The sequence below is a fragment of the Dermacentor silvarum genome, chromosome 5 (assembly GCF_013339745.2).
Source record: "Dermacentor silvarum isolate Dsil-2018 chromosome 5, BIME_Dsil_1.4, whole genome shotgun sequence".
In the NCBI taxonomy this organism is placed as follows: Eukaryota; Metazoa; Arthropoda; class Arachnida; order Ixodida; family Ixodidae; genus Dermacentor; species Dermacentor silvarum.
The window spans coordinates 6,760,947-6,780,262 of NC_051158.1; the positions used below are offsets into that span (position 1 = coordinate 6,760,947).

General features: G+C 47.5%; 1 protein-coding gene across 1 annotated transcript in view; it reads left to right on the forward strand.

Moving 5' to 3' along the window:
- The window catches only part of LOC119452732 (nucleolin-like), a 180,002-nt gene that overhangs the window by 117,691 nt on the left and 42,995 nt on the right, over positions 1 to 19,316 (forward strand). The window contains exon 2 of the mRNA XM_049667323.1: positions 5,952 to 6,155. Within this exon, the coding sequence (XP_049523280.1) occupies positions 5,952 to 6,155 (204 nt within the window). The remainder of the gene's footprint in view (positions 1 to 5,951; positions 6,156 to 19,316) is intronic.

The following is a 19,316-nucleotide window of genomic DNA, read 5'->3' on the forward strand; positions in this document are numbered from 1 at the left end:
CTTAAGCGTCCTCCAAGTTCTATTTGCCCATTTTATTCCTACGTCATCGTCCAAATACAAACTGGTACACGCGCACTTGCTCTCGCGTGCAAGTGCTCTCGCACGAGTTACGACACGTGACACTCGCGCCAACCATCTCAAACAGTTAGTTGGCATTTGAAGGAGAGAAGTGTGTGCGTGATTGTGGCCCAATATTTGGAGCATCGGGCTGTTTAGCAGAGCGTCCGATATTTGTCACCCCCCATAGGACCCGTCCTAATTGTATCATTTTCCCGTACGGCGAGGTATTCGTCGAGACGGCAGCGGACACAGCAGATGCCGTGGTCATCGAATGGTCCTGGATGGTTAGCAAATAAAGATTCGCTTTAAAAGCGGGCAGATCAACTGTTTTATTCCGATAGCAATTATATGGCAATATGGCAAGAAATCCAAAGCGGATTTCTGCCGTCGTCGTCGTCGTCGTCGCCGTGAGGTTCCGTATGACGTCAACGGCGTTGAAATCGTCGCCGCGCTCCGGATGCTGTATGTGCGAGTGAAAGGGCGTGAGGGACGCGCGCTTTCACGGGGAGCGAACGCACGTCGCAGAGCAAACGCGCGTTCTGCGCCGTGCTCCCTGAAGGGCTGCAGAATTAAGTGTCTCTTTCGTCCTTTCCATATATAGAAAGCAAACGCGACTTTTTCCGTCGCGCGAAAGGCCGTGGGGGGACGGGAGGGGAGGCGACGTTTAGCTGCGGCACCAAATGCGTATTTATATAAAAACACCGCGCGCGTTTGGTGCGAACGCGGGCAAAAAGCCGACGGCGTTGACAACAGTTCTGCGCGTTGCTGGTGCTGCTGCATGTCCAAGTTTATACAGCTAATAAAACTACTATCCTTACTACGTATAGCTCTCTACTAATTTGCTATTGCAATTGGTGCTTTGCCTATCGGGTGAAGCTGCGACATTTTAAAACAATGTACTCTCTTTTCTTCCTTCCTTATTTCTGTCGCAGCCTACTATGAATGATCGCCTTACAAGAAAGCAATACGAGCGTCACTTTGCATTTCTTAGTATAGCGAATTCTCTATATTCCGCCTTCGAGTTCTTATGAGTTAGAAAGTCTACTAACATATAGCTCCTATGAGAAATTGTATTTGTGAATGCGGCTATAATTTCAAAGTGCCTTCATAAGTCGGAAAAGTATTTAAATCACACTTGAGCAAGAAACCATCTCTCCTTTAAGTGTTCTGTCTAAACACAAGGACATTGTTCGATTCCCAGTCCGGTGGTTCACGCAACATTTGTGCTTTTTAATATCACTGCCATCATGCGCCCATCGCGGCGATCAGATCGGTGATACCTGCGGAAAATATCAGAAAAATGGTGGCGACTCAATAAAGCGATGTACCCCAAGCTGGCCCAACTGAGTGAAGCCTAAACTTAGAGCGATAGCTCTACTACTCCAGGTGCAAACCCAGAAAACGTCTCGTCTGGTTCCTTAAATATGTCTTTCAAGCTCAGCTAAGGTCAAACTGGAACTTGGCCTGCCACTACCGGAGGCTGCTTGGTACTAGGGAGCTTCCATGCAATTTCGTACGCCGCATGGGCGCCCATATCTTGAAAGCGATCTGCGATGTGGACAAAGTGTGCCGAGTACTAGTAGCATTGTATGCGCTGCGCTTTCGACGCTTAGTTCACGTTGTAGCGAGACGCAGCATGAAGGTCAATTCGCTCGCTGCTGCTTCCGCGCCAAGCAGCGTCTGCGTGTTGTCTTGTGGTGCAATTGTAGATGCGGTAGTTGCTGACGGCGCCGAGCAGCGTCTGTGTCCTTTCCCAAAGCAAGCAACACCTTGCTGTCGATCGACAAGCTTGGTTTCAGCGCGTTCAACCACGACAATTTTAAAGACGATAGTCTTTCTTGGGGAACTTAAACGCTGAAAATTTGGTCTGTCTGTCTGTCTGTCTGTCTGTCTGTCTGTCTGTCTGTCTGTCTGTCTGTCTGTCTGTCTTGTCTGTCTGTCTGTTTGTCTGTCTGTCACCCGATTCAGCCACCCGGCCAAAGTTGGACCACTTGCTTACCGCCCACACTACTTAAACTGGTACGGCTGTTCATACGTGTGAACGTTATCGATCACAAAGTAAATATTACGCATATCTGAGGCGCAACATCACTAGGTAAGTATTAGGAGGTGTGTTCCTTTAATAGAAAATACATAGATACGTAACTCTAAAGACCCTAGTTTCTTAAGCTGCGCTGAAAATGCCATGCTATGCGCGCCGACGAACGACGTTCCCCGACTGCGCGCCGACGAGCGCCCTCTGCCATGGAGGAAGGAAACCCTCTGCACAGGATCATGTTTCCCGATGTATTGCCACATGGCGTCCATGTCTCACGCAGCGCCTCCTCAATTTTATCAATGCCAGCCAGATGCGGCCGATTCACCATAAAAGAAGCGCTGTCTGAGGCAGGGCAAAACATAAATGGCCGCTTGATGAAATAATGCGGTAAAATGAAATCTGTTCAATCAAACCTTCATGCGAGGACGGAAGTGGTACGAGAACAGCATCACGGGTGGCCGCGGATCAGACCAGCACTCATGTAGTACGGCCGGCAGAAGACTATCGTCTTTCGACGACATTTGCAGCGAAGCACGCAGATACGCGGCAAATTTTTTTCTATTATAAGCCTTCGTTGTACGTGTATGCAAGTCGTCCAGTGTAAGTCTGTTTAAATTGTAGAGAGAGAGACAGAGTGTGTGTGAGAAACGAAGAGGGGAAGGGAAGGAAGGTTAACTAACGACGTGTCCGAATAACTACCTTACACTTGGGGAGGGGGAAAGGGAAACAATAAATGTGGAGAGAAAAAAATAATAGAATAAAAACACCGCCCAAGCACTCCGTACCGTAGATGGTTAACCAGCGAAGGTGAAACTTGCGGTCCCGGTGTTTAGCACGGGGTTAATCCCGATGCTGTATTGATGCGTTTCTCAATTATTGGTTACATGTTTCTGTTTCTAGTGGAACGCAAGCGCCAATGGTGGGCGGATGCTGCTAACCACAACGCCGAGCTAACTCGAGATATCGAACGCTTGCGACAACGGCGAGCCGAGAAGCCGGCATCGCGGGCAGAGCAGCTACGACGCAGAGAACGACGTCACTAACGGCGCTGCCAATGGAGCGCGCGCAGGGTGCGACGTAGAGACCGACGTAACTGACGGCGCAGCCAATGGAGACGTTTAGCGAAGCATGGGACTAACGGTTTTTCGTTTCGCCTAGCCATATACAGTTTTCGCTGCGAAAATAATTATAGTAATAATTCTTTAATGTGCATCCAATGCGCGGCGCTTTCGCGTTTCGCCCCATTGAAATTCGGCCGCCGCGGCCGGGATTTGATCCCGTGCCCTCGTGTTTAGTGGCGCGACGCCCATAGCCGCTAAGTCACCACAGCACCACCGCGGGTCAGTGTAAGTCTCTCAGTGGTGGTCCAGCACTGACATAAGTTTTTCGGACGTTACTCTAAACTACCAAAGTGAACTCTGGGAGTTTCGAGTGTTTTCCAGCTTGTTGTTATCATTTTTCATCGGTGTGCTTCGAGTATACAGTTTCAAATCATTTGGGTTCCTTCTTGACTCTAAACACTACTAGCCATCAGTATTGAGTGCACTTCCTTTATTTAATGCTCTGCGCTCTCTACTTTCCTGTTAGATACTCTATGCCATGCAGATATGGGATCTAAAAGTACCGAGATCAGAGCGTCATAGAAAGGAGATGCGCGCAAGGTAGAAGATGATCACTGTTTGAGAACAAGGTAAGCCCCGATAGGTGTAAATTTTCTTTGGAGTGCATTAGCTGAGAACGTCCAGGCTCGCAATACGATAGCAATCTTGGCTGGTACCATTAGAATGAAAGCTATTCAGTTTCTTTTGTTTTTAAACAGCGGAGCTGTTGAAGGTCGAGGCTGCGCCGTCCGTCTGTCCCTCCGTCCGCCGGCGTCAGGCAGGTCACGTGAGCAGGAGAGGATGAGAGCCACGCAGGGGGACGGCAGGCCACGTGACCAGCAGACGAGGAGAGGCGCGCGCTGGGGTGAGGAGGTGACCAATGAGAGGCCGCGCTGGGCGCGAGGAGGAGAGGCGATGGGTATAATTAAGAGAAGGTGTTTCTGCGCGCTGCGCCCTTTCGGATAACGCGCAACGCGCAGTGCTTCTGCCGACGCCGTCCGCGTTTCCCTGCGTTGTTTGCGCTGAACGCGCACGGTGTCCGTCACTTCAGCCGATGCCTCTGGTGGTGGCTCGGCAGTTTGCGACCAGAGAACTGGACAATCGTCGAGTAGCGTCGGAAGTCGCTGCCTCTTCTCGCCACGCAACGTGTCAATATAAGTTCGTGTTGCAGATCCGTGTTTACTTGTGTTTACGCAATTGCACCACGTGCAACACATGCACATGCAAATCTCAGTGTAACTAACACAGCTTCGCTGTTCCACCATCTTCATGGAGTGGGAGGGAGGTATTAGTTTTTTTTTATTTCTTCAAGCATGCTCTCATGTACTCTCATACAAGTATTTCACAATCAATTAATGCACACAAACTTCAAAGTCCATAACAGGGCATGAACAAGTGAATACATTGATGGATACAAGCCCGCATGCTTTCAGACGCATCCGCGTGTCTTACGCGGATGCGTAATACTCTGCACGGAGAAAGACGCATCCGCGTGTCTTACGTATTATCTGCACGGAGAAATAAGAGCCCGCATTATTTCCGCACGAGTGGTGTGGTTCCTGTAAGACACTTGAACATCTCGTTTTAGAGTGCCCGCATTTGTTGCGCAGCGCGCGTTGCCAATTAAGGAATATAGACTTATTGGACTGCAATGTGCGGCCCTTGACGGTTGCCTCTTTCCAAGGGGGTGTGCTGCTCAACGCGACCAGGCCCATCGAGCCCTGCTAACATTTCTGAAGGATACTGCCTTGGCCTCCCGTTTATAGACATTATTTGTGTTTTTGTTTTGTTCGCTTTGTGTCTCTGTCATTTCTTTGTTTTCTCTTTTCTTTCCGCCTATTTTCATTTCTTCAATTCCCTCCTCCTGAAAGAGGAGGCAGGCCTTGTGCCCCTCTCGGTGGCAGTTGTCAGCTTGCTCCCTCCCTATTTCCTTCGTGTCCTTGTGTGTATATGTGAACGAAGTAATAATAATAATAATAATAATAATAATAATAATAATAATAATAATAATAATAATAATAATAATAATAATAATAATAATAATAATAATAATAATAATAATAATAATAATAATAATAATAATAATAATGCGGAGAGCAAATACAATCTTTAGAACGTATGCGGAACGCTTTAAGAAGTGTAGAAGCTCAAAAGAACGTCAGCTGTCCTTTAGAAAAAGATTACAGTGTAATTTCTGGTAACACGTAGTAATATCTGATGATGCGTTCGGTGTGTATGTTTATTTGCGTGAGAGAGAGAGAGACCCAGAAGAAAGGGGAAAGACAGGGAGATTAACCAGATGGGAAGATACGGTTTGCTACCCTACGCTTCTTATTGCGTGCGTTATGTGTTTTGTGCACCTGTACATGGGCTTGTGTTTGTATGTTCAGGCTTGTGTAGAGGTTTATTGTTTGTATATGCTTGTGGCGTTCTTTTGAGCAAGTGTGCGGGCGTATGTGTCTGCGTACGCGCGCGCGTGTGTATGTGTGTGTGTGTGTGTGTGTGTGTGTGTGTGTGTGTGTGTGTGTGTGTGTGTGTGTGTGTGTGTGTGTGTGTGTGTGTGTGTGTGTGTGTGTGTGTGTGTGTGTGTGTGTGTGTGTGTGTGTGTGTGTGTGTGTGTGTGTGTGCGTGTGTGTGTGCGTGTGTGTGTGCGTGTGTGTGTGTGCGTGCGTGCGTGCGTGCGTGCGTACTCTTCACTTAGAAAAAAGAATAGTCCTGACTCCCGCCTTCCCATTCCTGTTGACAATGTGCAGACGCCAGCTGCGATGCGGGTGCCCCCCAACGCCGTTGCTTCCTCAAGTGCCGCTCGTCGTCGGGCTGTGGTGCCGGCGCCGCAGGAGCTCGCAACCAGGCGCCCGGTCGCCCGGCACGCCCGACCGTCGAGTGCGCCGACAGCAGTAGCGACGAAGACGACGAGGACGACGACGACGACGAAGAGTACGACGACGACGAATACGGTGAGTCGTCCCGCATCAATTACGCCATCAAGTGATAAGAGCGCTTCTCAAGCGCAAGTGTTCGTACCGCCAGTATGCAGACGATGCGCTTCTGGCAAACAAACAAGCAAGCAAATAAACAAACAAACAAACAAACAAACAAACAAACAAACAAACAAACAAACAAACAAACAAACAAACACACAAACAAACAAACAAACAAACAAACAAAAACAATAAAGAAAGAAGAAGAAAGAAAAAACACCGCATATCCACGAAGTTAATGATGATGAGTGGGAGAAGCACCGGGGGATCATTCGGGCAAAACGCCGGAAGCGTTCTCCGGAAGCCGGAAGCTGGCTTCCGGAACCGGAAGCGGAACCGTAAGTGAAAACGGAAGCAGAACCGGATGTGGAAGCCGGCTTCCGCTTCCGGCTTCCGGAAGCCGGATCTTGGCGTACATATATATATATATATATATATATATATATATATACCGGTCTCCATGCCAACCAGAGCTACGGACTACGAGGGACAAGGCTCGGCCCTAAGGTGCTTCGCCCCTAAAACAAGGAAAAACTACGTTTCACGCAACTCACTTTAAACTGGTTAAACGTCGGGGCATTATCTGGGTCTGCATTGTCGCATCCCCATAATAGATGGGGAGCAATGGCTTTCTTGTAGCAGGGAACACATATGTCGATGGCAATGTTTTTCTTTTCTACTGCAAGCGCCGGAAGCGCGTTACGGCAGTCATGCTCTGGATGCAACCTTCATGTTCCAGTTTAGACTCAGATATTCGAACAACGACGACGGAGGGCACTGGCGATAACGCTGACAGAGAATCGACCACGAAACTAGTGGTATCGGATGAGAGTTCCACAGAAACCCACGGTGACACGGCCGCTCCTCCTAAGTTGGATCCAGGGTACTGATTCCCGTGTGGGTATCCGTCTTGTATTTCGAGCGGGGAAGATAGCCCCCCGTCAACATCAGGGTAGCAGCACAGAAGCCAAACTACCCCAGAAACCTTCCACCACTTAGGTACCTGAACCTGACACTTAGACACTTCCTTCAACACTAGGGCCTGTTACAAAAAACACTACAACCGCCGCAAAACACGCTAGCGTGAGAAGAATCTGTGGTACGGCGGAAACTACAAACACATATACACATTTGAGTCTTTACCAAACCACACATTGTGTGCTGTATTCTTATATATGTCCATGCACTGCGACTAATGCGCAACGCTCTAGCACGTGGAATGGGAAGGCCCAGTCACACCGGAGCGCTCACCGGTAACACGTCCCACCACACGGCAATGGGAGGCAGCGCTGTCCAGCTCCGACTCCACGTAGCAGCTCGAACTGGACAACAGAGCTAGGACGGCAACTAAGAGCGCTCGACTTCTGAACTGAGGGGACCAACCAATGCAAAGCGTAGGAGCTACCTGCGCTCGCTTAACTCGAGTAGTGTTCTACATAAAGTTGATTCTCTCTCTTCCATTCATTTCCGAGAGGGGAAATCACCCAGAGAAAAAAAAAGAAACACGATAAAGATGTTTTCACGCAATCTGAGTCTAAAATGCTCAGACCGTGTCCACAACCACCGCTGTCTCAATGCGCAAACACGCAGTAGGGCTGTCGTTGAAGTTCAGCTACCTGAGCAACCGTTTGTAGTCCTGCGGTAAAATTGATACCTGGTGCAAGCTGGTGGATCTTCACAGCAAGCGAATAGCGTATGCGACAAGGGGCAGTGGAAGATAACGAAAAGAAGCGCTGAATCGCAACTTAAGTTTATTTCAGAAGCACAGTGGCTATGTAGAACAGGCAATCATGCATGCGTGTCGTGAGTTGGAAAACAAAGTAAAAAAATGCAATAAAGATTGTACAGAAACCACAGACACGATTATAAAAAAAACGCGAATTGTCGAACGCTTCTCGAATGGTACTCGATTTATTAAAAGAAACAAACGCTTGATGGCGTATAGTTGTTACAGTGAGGACGTTTAGGTAGCGCATGCTTCATTGAGGAATTCCGCATGGAATACAGCCGTTAACCACACACAGAGAGAGAGAGAGAGAGAGAGAGAGAGAGAGAGAGAGAAATAAATAAAGACAGGGAGGCTAACCAGATTGCACTTGGTTTACTACCTGACCCTGGGAGAGGGGGAAGTGGGCAGGAAGAACGGAAGCACAGAAGGATAGTATGAACAAGTGATGCACGCACACACATAACAGCGTTCACCGTGCTATCAAATGCAGTCGTAGAGCTATTTCTTCTCGTCAAAGTGCAGCAGTGCTCTTGTGACAAGTAGCACGAATGTCAATCGAGACTGTGGTCCGAGTATTCTTTTCTTCTGTGTGAACTGTCTGTCGTCCATTCAACTTAAAGCGGCACTCAACATCTTACAACGACAGAAAGCTGAGCTAGTTGGTAAGGATTCATAATGCAAAAAACGTAAGGCGTGCAGACACGGACACAAGAGAAGAGAAATGGACAACACAAACGCCGACTGTCAACTGAAGGAAGCACTGAGGCGAATAAAGAAAGAAGACACAACACTCAGAGCATGCGCAGATGAGTTTTGTGTCTTTCTTTTTTCGCCTCAGTGCTTCCTTCAGTTGATAGTCGGCGTTTGTGTTGCCCATTTCTCTTCTCTTGTGTCCGTGTCTGCACGCCTTACATTTTGTGCATTACGACATAACATCTGTCTTTCATTGAAAAAAAAAAAAGGCACAAGACCGGAATGTGTCTTATGTCCAAGTCACAAGCACTGCCCGAGGCACTCTCTTTTTATTTTTATTTATTTATTTCCAAATGTTCCCACAGCGCCTTCAATAGGCATTACTGTTGGGGGAGGGGGGGGGATCACAATAAAGCAACTCACCAACATAACCCAGGCAACATGGTGTATTACGAAATGTTCATGTTTCTACAGATACGGAGAACCAACTAAATAACATATTCAAGCGATTTTATGAGCACATCACATGAAATTATCTTCACAACATAAAATCCCAGTCTCGACTGGTATTGGGAAAAAAGACTTACTAAGCAGGCTAACTGGTCATCATGCTGAACCGTTAACCAGTACATCTGTAGCGGTATCGTAGGTGTCGTTGCATATAAGCCGATTCGTCATATATGTGCATTGTCTTCCAGCGGTGCGAGCGCCGGAGTAGAAGGCGACTGCCATCCTCCTCCCCCACCGCCACCACAGGGCGAGATGGCGGCGGGAGAGGAGGATGTCAGTCGCCTTCTTGAACTCTCCACTACCTCACTTAAGCGTTCAGACGCCACAAAGCTCACGCTCGACAGCATGTTCGTCTCAAAGAGTTTGCTCGGCGACGAACGCAGCCTCGCGGTTCGGTTTAGCGAGGGCATGCTGAATTTGCATCGGTGGCTTCGTATCGATAGTCTGACCATTGGCCACCTATCACCAACCCCGAAACGGGCAAAGAAAGCTATTAGCTTTATAAAAGGAAACACAGCAAGTTACTGGCAGTCAAGACTTCTTTTCATTTTTCTATTCCTCCTTTTTTAAAGCCCCAGTGTAGGGTAGCAAACCGAACACTAGTTTGGTTGACCTCCATCCCTTTCGTACCCTTGTTTTCTCTCTCTCTCTCTTTTATTGTGGTCGCGCCGGTGTTGCATACCATTTGCCGAAGTGTTGCTCCTCCGCCTAAAGGCATTAATTGTGGTGGTGCACGCTTTACAGGACGCTCATTCAATGCGATTTCGGGGAATTTACCCTGTTTGCGTTATGTCTCTATGTATCTATGTTGGCGCCTAACCTCTTGCCCGCCAACTTAGGCGACCTTGGTCAAATGGTTAGCGCACCGACCTGCTTTGCGGACGGAACGGGGTTGAAATCCATCCGTCAGACTGACTTAGGTCGTTGGGTACGGGCCGCTCTTTAATGAACCTCTTCGACGGCAACTTGTTTCACTGGATGTGTGCCGCTTTTCATAGCGATCATGATACAAGACGTATCACCAACGATTACGCAAGAATCGTAAGACAGATTGCTATTCGCATTATTTCGCCAACCAGGATGCATGCACCTCCTATTTTTTAAACCTTTTTTATTGCGTCTGAAATCGCCCCTCCCTCCACCTTCCATATGGGCTGCGCGGCCTGGCAGGGGATGGATGGATGGAGGTAAAACTTTAAAAAAAGTCATGAGGTACGCGACTCAGCGCGCAGCGGGCCGCTCCCACGTTGGGACAGTCAGGCCATGCCCGACCGCCGCATCGTGGGCCCTCTGGACAGCCCATAGTTGCGCCCCGGCATCGGGGCTCCTGATAGCGGAGAGCCACTTGTCCTCATTGATTTGTTCCGTGCCTCGCAACGAGGGCAACGCCAGAGCATGTGGTATAAGCTAGCGAAGTCATTGCAGTGCCTGCAAGAACTACTGGCACAAGTGTCGGGATAAAGCTTGTGTAATAAAGCCGGGCTGGGATACGAGCCTGTTTGCAATAATCTGAGGGTCAATGCCTGCCCTCTATTTAACTTCTTGTGAGGAAGAGGAAAGTCTCTCCTGCCGAGATAAAAGTGCTGCGTAATTTCGTTATATGTTGTCGGTTCATCTCTGTTCTCCACCACTGCGGGCCGGCCGGGTAGTTAGTTCTCCATGGTTGCGGAAAGCGAGACCTCGCGCCTTGGAGTGGGCCAGCTCGTTGAGGTTTGTGGGGCCTCCCATGATGGATCCCATGTGAACGGGGAACCACATGAGAGTGTGGGTGGCGATGATTTTGCCGTCGAGGATGCGACAGGCTTCCTTACACACGGCGCCAACGCTGAAGGCGCAGATGGCTGCCCTGGAGTAGCTGAAGATGTTCGCATGTTTCTCATCCAGGAGGGCCAAGGCAATAGTCACTTGCTCGGCCGCACATGACGACGTGCTTCGTACCAAAGCTGCGTTAACGGTCGAACCCCTGTGGTTGATGGACACTACTGTGAAATTTTTGCTGTTGCCATATTGGGCCGCGTCGACGAAGCAGCTGCCGCCAGGGAGTTCTGTCACCCGGCGTAGGAGCGCCACGGCCCTGGCCTTCCTTCTTTCCACGTAGCGCTGGGGATGCATATTGCGCGGGGCGGGGGATATGATGATGTGGTCTTTCTGCTCTTTCGGAAGGCCCTGGTAGGAGTGTTCGACCTTAGCCGGGGGGACGCCCATCTCTGTTAGGATTCGTCTGCCCGCCGTGGTGCCGGAGAGTCTGAGAATCTGTGCCCTTTCTTGTGCTTCTGCAATTTCTTCCAGTGTATTATGAATACCCAACTGCAGAAGTCGGTCGGTGCGTGTGTAGTTTGGTAGTCCGAGCGCGCTCTTGATCCCCCTCCTTATCATGGCATTTAGCTTGTCTCGCTCGGCCCTCTTCCAGACGTGCATGGCCGCTACGTACGTGAAATGGCATAACAAGAAAGCGTGGACTAGTCTTATCAGATTCTCTTCAATCAGGCCTCTCCTTCTGTTAGCTACCCGCTTGATTAGACCGATGACGCTATCCGTCTTCTTTGCTAGTTTGTGAATGGTGATGCTATTTGTGCCCGCCCCTTCGAGTGTCATTCCCAAGATTCTAATGGACGCGACTTTGGGAATCGGATCTCCGCACTTGATGTAGAGATTAATGTCGATTTCGGTGGGGGGTTTCCAGTTCTGTGGCTTGCGGCCCTTTCTAGTTGGGCTGTAGAGATTTCTTTGGGGAGCATCGGAGTCCCGTGTCCGTTAGAAAGCGCTCTGTAGTGTCGACAGCTTCCTGGAGTGCGGCTTCGACTTCTCCGTCACTGCCTCCCGCGCACCAGACAGTGATGTCGTCCGCGTAGATCGTGTGACCGATGCCCTGTATCTTGCCTAGGTATCTCGAGAGGTCGGCCATTGCGATGTTGAAGAGGAGCGGTGAGATGACTGACCCCTGGGGGGTGCCTCTTCCGCTCAGCTCCATTTTCTCTGATTCCAAATCTCCAGCCTTGAGGATGGCGCATCGTTTGCTCAAGAAAGACCTGACGAAGGCATGGAAGGACGAACCCAGGTCGAGTTTGGAGATGGCGTCGAGAACGAACTCGTGACGGATGTTATCAAAGGCCTTCTCCAGGTCCAAACCAAGGATGGCTCTCGTGTCCCGAGTGCAGCGTTCCAGGATTTGGATCTTGATAAGCTTCATGGCATCCTGGGTGGAGAGGCCTGGCCTGAAACCTATCATGTTGTGAGGGAAAAGGTCGTTGGTCTCGACATACTCGGCAATTCTGTTAAGGATGGCGTGTTCGGCCACCTTCCCTACACATGACGTCAGTGAGATGGGGCGGAGGTTGTCCAAGCTCGGCGGTTTTCCGGGCTTTGGGATGAGTATGACCTTCGCCACCTTCCATTGCTCCGGTACAATTCCCTCCTCCTAAATGCGATTTATCTCATCTGTGAGAAACTCGACCGACCGGCCTGGCAGGGGAGAAATGGCAGATTTTTGACTTCGGTTATTTCATTAAAATATGTAAGGCGTTGAGAGGCTTTACGTGCCAAAACCAAGATATGATTTTTAAATTTTTAAAATTTTTTATTTGGGCAAAACAGGTACAAGGTTTGCCCGCGAGGTAAGGCAAAAGGAGGGCTTAAACCTCCTGACTAGGTCTTACCTCGCTGGGGCAGCAGAGATAGCGGAATTTGCAAGTTACAAAAGCAGTTTGTAAAGCAGACATTTCATAACTACATACAAAACAATCTTTGATGCACACTGCAGAACACAAGTTGCTTGTAAAATAACATACGAACGAGCTAATACATCACTAACATAAAAGTAACATTTAAAGAATTTAATTATTACATCACTAATGCAACAACCAAGCACCCTTAACACTGAAGAATTCACTCTTGCATTAACATTTATACAGCATATATAGATCAGAAGAGAGAAACATGTTGACTATGAAGTGTTTAAATTGGCGAATAGTTCTACAATCTCTAGCGACATCAACAACGTTAGGGTACGTCTTACATAAACGCATGGTTTCATGTTCTATAGTTTGAATGCCATAGATTGTCCTGGGTTTCTTCGCTACTATTGAGGTGTGGCGTAAGCTGTATCCTGTGTTTCTACTGAGGTACCGGTTTGAAAATGTCTCAAAGGCATTTGCGGGATTCCCGATTAGATTGGCCCACCTGGGTTTCTTTAACGCGCACGCTAAATCGAAGTACACGAACGCCCTTGCCTTTGGCCCGCATCGAAATGCGGCCTCTGCGACGGGGATCGAACCCACGCACCCGAACTCTGGCTGCGCGACGCCATTTTCACTAAAGTAGTGCGGCGGATATTGCAATGCAGTGAGTGGCTCGAGCCACCCGATTGAGTGTGACATAACCATTTAGTTGAAGAGGAAGGAGAGAGAGAGAGAGAGTGAAGAATAAATGAAAGGCAATGAGGTTTGTTCTTGCTTATTTTTACCGGGGGAATTGCAGATTAGGTTCCGATTAAAATTATACATGGCGTAGAGTTATTTAATGTTCTTGCCCAGTATCCACTTGAGGATATTGTGCTGGTTCGGGTCACAATTCCGTCGGGCGAAATTTCTATATTAGAACATCCCCTTAGAGCCAGAATATTTAACTGAGGCCGTGGCCAGACTCAATTCGAACAATAAATGCGCATTCCTACTAACTTGGTAGCCTGACTTCAAAACTCTGGACGTAAGGATTCAGTATTTGGAAGGAAGGTGCTCTAGGCTAGCACATTCAAGGCACCAGAAACCTTTAATACCATCCGCTGGAAAAGCAAAAAATTGGAGTACGCTTAAGCTTCGCCTTTAAGAGTGGAACGTGATAGCGTTATTTGACGCCGACACCGACAGCGTATTTTCTGCGACATGGGGCCCGATCGAAATTTTGAAAGGCTCGGTTTTCAACACTCCCCTCAAGGTTGCCTAGAACCAAAGTACGGCGAAACACCGTCAGAATCGGAGGACGCTTAAGCTTCGTCTTTAAGAGTTGGAACGCGATGTCATTCAAAGATCTCTGGCTGCTTATCAGGTTTTGTTTCGCTTATATTCAAATTAAAGTCTGAAGCTACCACGTCTGTAGGTTGTGGTTAAGTCGTAATTTACGATTTTTTGACGGATTCTACTTTGAGAAATTCAGTTTTTGTTCACTAACGCCTTGCGCCATGCGAAGGGCCCGCCCGGTCGGGGTGGTTCGGGATGCTGTGTTTCGGCATGATTATTTCCGCCAGACGGCGACTCTTAACGCCGACGCCGGATTTTCTGCGACACGGGGCCCTGAGCTCTATCGCGTTAAAAATGACGTTTAAGGTGTGTTCAAGTTAAGTATGACGTAGGCCGTACAGCGGGCACTCGTGGCTACGGTTTGCTCCACGTTAGTTCACATGCAGTATTCAAGTGTCATCACAGACCCCATATTGCTGTCCTGATCGCAGTCACCCCTGCACTGCTAGATATAGGCTGTTCGAGATAAAGCACAGCTTTCCTCCTGGCTGGTCATACAACAAAATGGCGGCCTCGATGACGTCACCGCGTACCCGCTATTGCTTCAGAACACTTCGCAGATTCCTCCGCACTGCGCGGTATTGGCGGCGACAGATTTCGCAATAAAGTCCCCCTCTTGTCAAACTGTTCGCAATTCATTCCGCGCAATACGCCACGCGGTTAACCCCTGACGGCGCCAACTCCGAACTGAAATCTGACGCCCCCCTTTATTATTCTGAAAGCCAGCAGTCACAGCGCGGCGTCGTAAGGAGATCTAACAGCAATACAAACTACAACTCGAAAAGAGCTACAGAACGAATTGCCTCAATCTTTCCCGCTTACAAAATAAGGAAAAAAAAAAAAAAAGGCGCGACCCAGCCTCTATACCCGGGCCGACATAAATCAGCTGCCCGGTCGGACGAGCGTGACACCGACCTTGCGGGAGGCGTTGCCGCCCTGCCAACCGCCGCCAATGCCTCTATAGCTCTCAATCATTGATCTATACGCGCTCGCTGGATATATGGCAAGTTGCGGCGTGACACAAGCGTCGTGATGGCTCTCGACATAACCTCACACCGGCTGCAACTTGTTTTCCTTTGTTTGTTCGGTCTGTGGCTTATTTCAGACAACCGGGGTAAAGAAAAAAAAAGAAAGAAATAGAACGTGCAGGTGCTTAGGGGATGAAAAAAAGGGAAACAAACAAACAAATAAATAAATAAGTAAATAACTAAATAAATGAAGAAATAAATAAATAAATAGAACTTCCGGCGACGGAACGCCAAACGTCAGTTCAACGCCAATGAGTCACAGCATTGAGCGTGTAAAGCGCGAAGCAAGAGTTACACATAAGTAAAGTTTTGCTCAGAACTTCCTGGGCCGCAGTGTGGGCGAACACGTTGACTCTACGATGGCCTAGTGGGGCTCCGCAATTAATTCTGACACTCGGAAGGCTGCGGAGGATGAGAAACAGTGTCCCTTTTAGATAAATACGATAATCTTTCTTGGGCTACCTAAACGCGAAAAACGTTGTCTGTCTGTCTTTCTGTTTGTCTGTCACTCGATTCAACCGCCCGGCCAAAACCAACCAAGCTACTAGCACTGGGGACACGGGGTGATACACGTCAACATTATACAGCGCAAAGGCAACCTCAGACCTATTTTGAGGCAAAATATATGTACATAACTGTGATCCGCAGCGTTCATTTATTTAAGGATACACATTGGACTGGTTTTTACGTTAGTAAATGAAAAATCAACGCGTTAGAAATGGTGTCGAAGAGACGCTACGCGTTAAAAACAAGCCGACAGAAGCCGCGGCTCTGTAGCCGGCTTTAAGCCAACAGTAATTAAAGGTCATAACAGATGGCGCGAGAGCAGGGCGAACGCGGGAAATTTGAATTGAATTCAGCAAACCCTCAATTGCATCCATCATGGGAGGAGTGAGAGGGGAGGGAAGAGCGTGAGGGGTGGGAGGGTGGAGAAGAGAGGGTGTGACGTATCAGTAGTGGCAGAAGATCGTCTTTCGACGTCATTTTTTTCCTTCAGAACAATACAGCTGTTAGTAGTTGACACAATTTTAAAGAAATCTGTAGAAACTAAAAGAGAGAGAGAGAGAGTATTTATTGTTGTTTTGTTGTTATTTTTATTTTATTTACTTACTTGCAGGGCATAAAGCGTTACACAGAGGGGTAGGAAATATATACATACGCATATACACACACGTATATCACATCGCATTATATATCGTGCATGACATCACATATCATGTACTTATAATAGGTACGTACATACATACATGCATACAAACCGCTCAATCGGGTTTAGGACTTGATTATGTAGTGTTGCCATTCAAGTACAAAAAAAGCAGGTATGCCAACCAGGTGCTGTTCTGGTTGGCTACCTCACAGGTGGGGAATGACGCAGTGGAACAGAAGAGCGACATTAAAGGGCGTTCTACGAGAGGGCAGCACGAACAACCGAAACTGCGCACACGATACAGCAGAACCTGGCGACATTCTTAAAGGCTATCACGAATGCTCGTAGACCTCACCAGCTTGAGCGCCGAATATACAGGGTGATCATTTTTTAAAGTTTTTTTTTTTTTCCGGAATGCTTAAAGATCGCCTGTCGTGGATACCGCAAGTCTTGTAATAGAGCTGGATCATTCCAACAGGCGGACATTACTAGCCACAGAAATCGAAACATATTCAATTAACTAAGGACATGCACTAATTAACTTCTGAGTTAATTGCTCTAAGGCGCACGCTGCAATTTACGAATTGTAGTTGCTGAGCTTGCAACAGATCCTTTGGGAGCGCTAGCCTGTTTTGTTCCGATAGAAGACGATTTTTTATCTCTGTCTAGCACAGTGCAGATCGTCTTATTTTAGTTTTTCTGCTTCTACTGGCGTCTTAGATCTTTTATTCCGATTTCCCCTCCCCATACAGAGTAGCATGCCAGCGCGGTTGTAAGCACGCCGGCAAAACATATGTGCCTTACAATCAAGAGTTTCTCTCTCTCTCTCTCTATATATATATATATATATATATATATATATATCTACCAAGCCGCTCGATGAAGCGTGGTTAGAGACAGGTAAAGTGTGCGAGTGACGCGAATTGACCATATCATACTGCTTATGTCTCGGCATATCGCATTCACCAACTCCTCTGCAATCGAACACCATCCACGCAATGTAACAACACGTTCCATGTGCAACTGTGTGTCTTAATTCTGGAGCTTTACGCGCCAAAACTACGATATGATTATGAGGCACGTTGTAGTGTAGGACTCCGGAATAATTTTGACTACCTGGGGCGCTTATAACCTGCACCAAATGCATGTTTCACGGCCGTTTTTTTTTTTTCCTTTTTCTTTTTGCATATGGCCCTCACCAAAATGTGGCCACCGCTTCCGGGATTTGATCCCGCGCCGTCAGGCTTAGCAGTGCAGCGTTATAACCACTACGCCACCAGGGCGGATAACTGCGTGTTTCTGTCGGTCTAAGTAGTAATTTTAGCGAAATTGTGTGCACACTGACATTTCTGTGAACACGTGACATGTACATAGTGCTCTGTTCTTTGTGCGGTATCGTCTTGGTAGTGTGGCGCCGTCGTCGTGAATACAGTGTTCTTATTTTCAGTTTTTGGAATGAACTTCTGAACGTACCAGCTCCTAGGCCTTCCTCATCGTCATGGTCGACAGCCGCATGTTCGATGCGTAAAGCTGCGAGAAAAATTAAAAAAAAGAGAAAGAAGATAGCATAAACACTTTTTGCGCAGCAAAGTCACATAGTCAAGCACACAAACTATGGACGCACAATACCACGTGTGTATATAAAATGCACAGAATACAATAATTCTAATATCGTCACGAATAAAACACTGAAAACACGCACGCACGATACGACAGAATTTATAAGGCAAGATATCTATCGTAAGTAAATTTCCTGTACTTGGGCCGGTGTTTCCAAGCTTAAGAAAATCTTGCAATCGAAGGGCAGTGCTCGCCCGGTATGTTTTTTTTTCTCCTCTGGCTATTTATTCTTGTGCACTCTAATACATTCACTCTAGACCTGTACCGAATTGCCTGTAGCTTTTTCGTTTACTGGTTATATATAAAGTAGTAGACTTTCCTGTCGATCTCCATGAGCTTGCGTTAAGGGATAGGAAGATGGCCGAATCCATTAGAGATGCGGCTCTAGCAAAGGACATTTCACTCAAGAAACGAAGTTACGTAATTTCATGCAACTAATGCCCGTGTAATATATAACCAGTGCTCTCTCGTGTAATAGACTGGCAGTCAAGGATAGGGGAGACCCACTTTATGTCAGCAAAGATTTATACGCAGCGATGACTTTGGGAAACTTGCAGCCAGAAGATTGGCTTGGCTAAAACAGGATTAGGACACTAAAAGCTCTGCGAGAGAGGTACTCGACATTTAGTGTGCTCGAAATAGCCTGACGATGATCGTCGTTATGACAACGACGTCGATTTTGTATTTCATTTGCATACTTCCGTTGCAGACGGTGCCGTAGTAGTAGTATTCGCACATGTCTCTACCGAGTACACATTCGTACCGGGCTTATACTCGTTCGCTGGGTCCTGTCTGTGGTGATTCAATCGCACATCTTTTGTGCACCTTTGCAACGTTTTTAGTAAGGAGCAGCGGGTGCTGTGTGCCGCATAAGAGACTTTGGATAGTCGGATATTCCTTTTCCCCAGTGCAAGGGTAACTATCCGGACTTTTTCTTTTGTGGTAATCTCCCCGCGTTTTATTTGTTCATCTATATATATAGAGGGTGTCTTATTTTAGCTGCACCAAATTTTCAAAAATTACCTGTGGCAGATAGCACAATTATAATCCTTGATCTAAACTACTCCGTGAGGCCGGCCATTACTTCCACGCAAAATGAAAACTCCTAATTGAATACTTAACATAAATACGCTACTTAACTTATTAAATAATTATTTTACAGCACATATCTTAATCTACAAACTTCAGCTAGTGAGTATGCTAGGTGTATCCACTTCTAACGAATTTTCTGGGCTGCGCTAGTTTCGAGATAATAATTTTCAAAGTGTCCGACGAAGTACATTGGTGTTGCAGTTCTTTTTGCGCTTCAATGCATAAAACAGCATTTTCTTCAAAAAGGTAACTGGAACGCCAATGCATTTCAACGGACACTGAAAATTAATATCTCGAAACTGG